General features: G+C 41.0%; 1 protein-coding gene across 1 annotated transcript in view; it reads right to left on the minus strand.

Annotated features, from left to right (window-relative positions):
• Positions 1-241: 241 nt before the first annotated feature.
• The window catches only part of LOC308309639 (uncharacterized protein), a gene marked incomplete at its 5' end in the record, with an annotated part of 7399 nt that continues 480 nt past the window's right edge, over positions 242-7160 (minus strand). Inside the window, 5 exons of the mRNA XM_080755549.1 lie at positions 242-2022; positions 4404-4578; positions 5410-5521; positions 5977-6193; positions 7033-7151. Coding sequence (XP_080611675.1) covers positions 2006-2022; positions 4404-4578; positions 5410-5521; positions 5977-6193; positions 7033-7151 — 640 coding nt within the window. The 3' untranslated portion in view covers positions 242-2005. The remainder of the gene's footprint in view (positions 2023-4403; positions 4579-5409; positions 5522-5976; positions 6194-7032; positions 7152-7160) is intronic.

Raw genomic sequence — 7160 nt, forward strand, 5'->3', positions numbered from 1 at the left:
GAAATGTGCTCTATAAATAAAATGTACTTACTTACTTACTTACTCCTTGTTCTTGAAGAGCTGCAGCTCCCCAAGCCGTGTCTTCTGCTCCTACAGCCAACTTAACATGATCAAATATTCTGACATCCAAAACAAATCAGGATTCTTATAATGGACTTTATTTTTTATTTTTTTTGGACAGTAGAATACAAAATAAAACTCATCCTCCACAACTCCCAGGTCATAAAGAACACACGGTCACTGTGCAACTCAAGGGTTTTTCGCCTGTGTGGGTCCTCGTATGGGTTTTCCACAGCATATATATCATAAAGGCCTTTGCCCCAAACTGTACAACTAAATGGTTGTACAGTTTCACCTTCATCTGTACGAGTGTTCATGTGGTTCTCAAGTGTGTACATGTTAAAAAGGTTTTGGCTCAAACTTTACAACTTTTCACCTGCATGAGCTCTCCTCATGTGGCGCGTAACACTCCCACTCCGTGTGAAGGTCATGGCACAGACAGTGCAACTAAAGGGTTTTTCACCTGTATGGATCCTCATATGGCTTTTTAGAGTTGACTTAATTGTAAAACAGTTGCCACAAATTGTACAAACATAGGGCTTTTCCCCTGTATGAGTCCTCATGTGTTCTATTTTAGTTTTGTTCATCTGGAATCTTTTACCACAAACTGTGCAAACAAAGGGTTTTTCCCCTGTATGAGTCCTCATGTGCAATGCTACATAATTACTTTTCCGATAGCCTTTGCCACAAATTGTACAACTGAAGGGTTTTTCCCCTGTATGAGTCCTCATGTGCTTTGCTATATATCCACTTTGCTGGAATCTTTTGCCACAAACTGTACAACTGAAGGGTTTTTCCCCTGTATGAATCCTCATATGTACTTTAAGATTGCCATTTTCGTTAAAACTTTTTCCACATATTGTGCAAAGGAAGGGTTTTTCCCCTGTATGAGTCCTTAGGTGGTTCTTATAAAAACGTATCTGAGTAAAGCCTTTCCCACAAACCTCACATATATATTTTTTCTGTCCTATGTGTGACCGAGTTTCCCCTGTATGAGTTCTCAGATGTTCATTAAGAGCTGACTTAGTTCTTATGCCTTTGCCACAAAATGTACAACTGAAGGGTTTTTCCCCTGTATGAGTCATCATATGTTGTATTTTAGTACTGTTCATCGGGAATGTTTTACCACAAACTGTGCAAACAAAGGGTCTTTCCCCTGTATGAGTCCTCATGTGCAATGCTACATAATTACTTTTCTGAAATCCTTTGCCACAAATTGTACAAATGAAGGGTTTTTCCCCTGTATGAGTCCTCATGTGCTTTGTTATATATCCACTATGCTGGAATCTTTTGCCACAAACTGTACAACTGAAGGGTTTTTCCCCCGTATGAATCCTCATATGTACTTTGAGATTTCCATTTTCGGCAAATCCCTTTCCACATATTGGACAAAGGAAGGGTTTTTCCCCTGTATGAGTCCTTAGGTGGATCTTATAAGGACATAAAAACATAAAGCCTTTCCCACAAACCTTACATACATATTTTTTCTTTCCTGTGTGACTCATAGATTGAGTTTGTTTTGATAATTTCAGGTCCTGTGACAGCGTGTTTGTCAAACACAATGTTTGTCCATCAGCCTTGTGTGATTTCAGTGTGTTTAAAGCTGACTGACCTTCCCTGGTCTCCTCCCAATCATCACTGTCCTCTGTGTCAGATTCAGAACAGTGTGAAGAGAGGAGCAGGTTGTCACTAGTTGGTTGTGATGTTCCACAGTCCTCTACATCAGCTTGTGTTTTCATGTGTTCAGTGAAGGTGCTGGCTAGAGGCTCTGTATCTCCGTTTTCATAATCATCTTCACTTTTCACTGTAAGTAATGTCAACGTTGTCCCATTAGCCTCCTTTGGTCTTTGAAATAGCTCCTCTTGTTCCTCTTTAAACTGTGGAGGCTTAAGTTCCGCCAGGACCAGACGGGGGCTCCTCTCCTGCTGTTCAGGAAACTCTGCCTCTATAGGTGCAGGAAGTCTAGGCAAAGGGTTAAATGAGACAATTACAAAATGTATGAACTTCATGTTTTTCCAATACATGTTTCCTCCACTAACTAACTGTGATAGCTGGAAGAACTGATGTTGTCCACATTTTTATGTTTTGGGCAAGGCATTGGTTGTAGTCTGAACCTTTAAAATAAATGCACAATTGTGCCACTCGTCTCAAATTAAACAGGACAACTAAACTAAATGATTAAACTAAATGTCACTCAGCTCTGTCTGTATGTAAAAAAAAATCACAGATATCTTCCCAAAATGAGTTAAGATTGGAGTGTGTGTGATTTGTTGGAGGAGGGGATATATGCGGTGTCCCCCAGATTCTCTGCAAAGAAACACATTACATTTTTCATGACGCAACACATCTACCCAGCTGCACTGCTCATCCCACAAATGCAAAAAACATTGTTGCAACTTGCAGCAGAAACATTATCTACCAAGCACACATTTCAGTACTTTGTTTTGTGCCGTTTACATATACTAATTGTAATTTATATTATTTTTTTGTTCAAATTAAACAAAAGTGGAAACAAAGAGAAAACAATAGGTCAACAGGATAAACAAGTGAAACTGGAAGTGATGATCTGAAAATGTACTTTCCGTTGTAACAGAGCTTAAGGGTGACTCCACACCAAACAGTCTTTTTCAGACTAGTCAAAGACTACATAAAACTGTCAGATTGCAACAGACTAGCATTTTATCGGCAAAACCAGTTGGCCGACGAAACATAAATTTCCCCCATGCAAATTAGCCTGTAACACTAGTTTGGGCTAGTTTTCCTGTAACACAGCTTAATATTCATAGTTGCACGTTGCTTTAGTTTGGGCTTGTTTCTGAAGTGTACCTGCATATTTTGGCTTGCTTTCACAATTATTTTTGAAAATAGCTGATGTTATAGGGCTCAAGCGTTGAAACTTGTTGCTTTTTTGGGGTGTTGTGGCTCCAACGAACTGCAACGCCCAATGGGGCATCTATTTTTTTTATATGCCTCCCCCTATCCACAAAGAGGAGCAGTGCACCAAAGCATTATGGGAATTGTAGTCCAGGAAGGAAGTGAGCCCAGTGTCCATGACATCAGAGACACTGGGTTCACTGCTAAAATCTAAAATATCTAAAACCACATATTACACACATAAAGACCCCCAGGAAAGTGATCTAAAACTTCTTAAGGTCATTAAAAAGTATTCTTTTAGCAAAAAGGGTGAAGTGTCCCTTTAACCAATGAATGGCAAGAACATGAATTATTCATTCAGTGGAACACACTACACAGGATCTGTCAGGGACTTGTTTTATTTGCAGTATTCAACACCATTATGCAATGTGTATCCTGTAGGGATGCACCGACATGGAATTTCTTCGGCAATACAGATGTTTGAAATATCAATTTAGCTTAAAGTAGCTACTGATACCAATATCGGTTTATTTCGTTTTTTGGTGTTATCAATTCAGCCTTTTATGGCAAGGAAACAAATACATCTTCCTTATAAGAAATAACAGCTTAGGTAGGCTGCACACATAGCCAGCGCAAAATGTATGCTTATCAAAAACAGATAAATATCGGCTAGCTGCCATTGGTTAATGTCAGCTTTATTTGCTGACCGATAACAGCAAACATCAGCCGATACCGATATGTGAAGGTATATCGTGCATCCCTAGTATCCTGTATGAATACACACACTCTCTCACGACATACAATCAAACAAATAACAAGCAATGAATCCTGAGAACATCAGAGCAAGAACAATGGGCCTGACTTTGAGAACTTCTGATATGTTGGGAAACCCAGCACATACGGTCTCGAACAGGGAGAATCGATTTGACTGTGCGAGGGATAGAGTTTTAGACACAAACTAGCTTTTCTGCCCCGGGTGGGCGAGACTTTCGCCCTATAGTCTTGTTTGAATCCACACTCATATTGTCTGCTACTAAATGGGACTACTCACTACCACCCCAGAGCCGTCCCAGGGAGGTCACTTGCCTCCGTCTAGAGGCCATTGAGGCCATACAAAACAGTAGTAGGAAGTCCACACACCGATCTTGAGCTTATATTATTAATAATTAGATGCAATAGCCTAGATATTAGTGCTACACAATTAATCGAGAAAAAATATTGCGGTGTAGATTCAGACACCTATGCAATCTCATTTCTACATTTGAGACAGAATCGTGGAGCATTGGTTGGCTAAAGAGAGAGACTTTAAGAGAGATTTAAGTCAAGAACTTGTGGAGGAAAATCGAGATTCACATTTGAGCAAGAATCAGGCAGCACTACTAGACATTATGTAAACCGTGCCGGACAATTGTTTTCCTGCCATGGAGGCCCATGCCCTTCTGGTGTCAGGAAATACTCTGCAAAGACACCCCTGGTTACACGGGCTGCGTTGTGTGTGGCTGACAGCGTCCCTGGGTCCTGGAGGTCACCCCTGGTCACACATGAGGCTGCATCGTGTGCGGCTGACAGCGTCCCTCGGTCCTGGAGGTCACCCCTGGTCACACATGAGGCTGCGTTGTCTGCGGCTGACAGCGTCCCTGGGTCCTGGAGCAAGGTTATTATAGTTAAGGAAAGCAAACAAAATAACAACCTAAACATTTTCGTTAACTGAACTAAAAATATATAATGAAAAAATCAAAAACTATAACTATCTGAAACTGTATTATGTATTTAACACCCAGCGCCCAGGACGAAGTTTGATCAAAAAGACGGAGGTTATTGATATCAAAACCGATCGTTCCAAAGCCTGGGAGCACCTGTTGCGCAACATTCAATGTTGCGCAACAGTGGGACGTCATCGAAAATGTTCCCCCCGTTTTGCCGACGAGACCGAAAATCTTAAAACGTTAATAACTCTTGATCTAAATCATAACGTCTAATTCTATGAAAAGATCTTGTCTTCGACGGCCCACCGCAGTCCCGTCGCTAGTCGCGGTAGATTTAATCATACCTCCCGTTGTTGTCGATCGCCTCTAGAGTGTTTTGGCTACATTTACACAGCCACATCCGGGATAACATCCAGTCCGTCAGTAAAAGTGCTCCACTACTATAAATCGCTGGGCGCTATGATTTAATGGATTAAATAACCCTGGGCGTTCAGGGTGTTAATTAGATGCAAAAAGCCCTTAGATTTAGTTTTTCTCATTACAAACAGTAACTGGATATATATTTATAATTGCATCCTTTGTTGAGAAAAAAACTAAAACGTACTACTAAAACTAATACAAACTAAACTAAAACTAAGCGTTGTCACATAAATAAAAACTATTAAAAACTAGCAATCCCGCTCTAAAAACGAATAAAAACGAACTGATGAAGAATGTGTCAAAACTAACTAAAACTAAACTATAATGAAAAATCCCAAACTATTTTAACCTTGTCATGATGGAGGTCGCTCACTGCTTCAATCTGTCTCCTCCATTCTCCTGGCTGCAGGTCCCCAGCAGAAGCAGTGCTGGTCGTGTCAGTGAAGTGCGCTGGGATGTACCTAGTATAGACAATAACAATTATAGATGGTTGTTAATGACTTGTTAATGGTGTGATTATATTCAGAGAAGTAATTACTAGTTTCATAATCATATATGCACGTGACATCATTGTACCCGGAACTTAAGTTATGTGGGAATGCCTATTGAGTGGCAAAAAACACTTTCTGGCCATGACAGGCCATACATCCAACCAGAAAAGTCCTATCTGATTGTATGAAACGACGTTAAACTCAACTTGCCACTCGATTTGCCACTCACTATATGAATTTGCATACCTCTTCTTTTTTCAGTTGCTGCCTTTCAAACACACACACACACACACACACACACACACACACACACACACACACACACACACACACACACACACACACACACACACACACACACACACACACACACACACACACACACACACACACACACAGTTAATAATAGTTACATTGTACAGTACCTTGATGCCGGTCCATTCAACGAGTCTGTGCTGGTGAGATAGTTGTGGAGAGTGACGCACGCGTTGACAATGTCGCCGGCCTTCTCTGGGGAACATTCCAGTGCCCGCCTGAGGATCCTCCATCTCGCCGTCAAGATGTCGAAGGCATTCTCAACGACATGGCGGGCATGCGAGTGGCGATAGTTATAAACAAGCTGCTTCTCCGTGAGATGGCTGCCTGTACATCAGAGATGTAAAACACAATACAAATGCCCTCCGTTATTTGGAAGCATCACAGTATGTTCTCGTATGCATTATAATGACGAAGCAGGATTAGATTATAAGATATTTGTGAAATATGTATCCTGGTGATACCCGTCCTCCCAATACAATAAACCTGGATCAGTGTTGCGTTCTCCAAATGGAACCTTACAGCTATCTGTAACTATGACAGTGTACAAATGGAACCGTAGGTGTCCATTTGGATCCAATATATACACCCTCACAGTGATGGGGTCGTTCCAATTATTAAGTGTCTGTGAGCACTACTGACCTAGGGTAAACTAGAGTATACACATCAGCCATGTTTAAAAATAGTACTTAAAGTAGTAGTAAGTCACAGGCTAGCAAAGGTATGTGGGCAGCATAATTTGTTTTCGTCATTATTTACATCATAATGAGACAAACGTCCAGCCTTTGTCAGTGTGCTGGATATCCAAAACCTTTTCATTATGATGTATGGAACTCGCCTATGGGCTCATTCCTGCAGCAACGCAGGCGTGCCATTTATGACAGTAAAGCACACCCTCTCGTATAATATTGCGATTAACAGTTTAATACCCTTAAAAAACTAAATTTCTTGTCAACTCAATGTCTTTATAGCTAAGATATTCGCTAAAAGAAATCATACTTTTTTCATGACAGATGTAGCCACAACAACTGAAAATGTACCAAGAAAATCGCTAGTGTAGCAATCCTCTCTGGGAGAGCAGTGAGACTCAACACAGCTGATTTTTGTTTAGGCGTTCCATCATGCTCGTTTAATTATGGCTAAATGGCTACTTCAACCACACATACCTGAATAAGGACTCATCAGGTTTGGCAGTAGAGGGAAGGCAGCGTCGCCCAGAAAAATGTGGTGGGTTTTTATTGTCCGACCAGGTAGTGCTGCGGGTGTGGGTAGCTGGACCTCCCCCCTTCGTAGA

The sequence above is a fragment of the Protomyctophum bolini genome (assembly GCF_963924005.1).
Source record: "Protomyctophum bolini genome assembly, chromosome: 22".
NCBI classification, from domain to species: Eukaryota; Metazoa; Chordata; class Actinopteri; order Myctophiformes; family Myctophidae; genus Protomyctophum; species Protomyctophum bolini.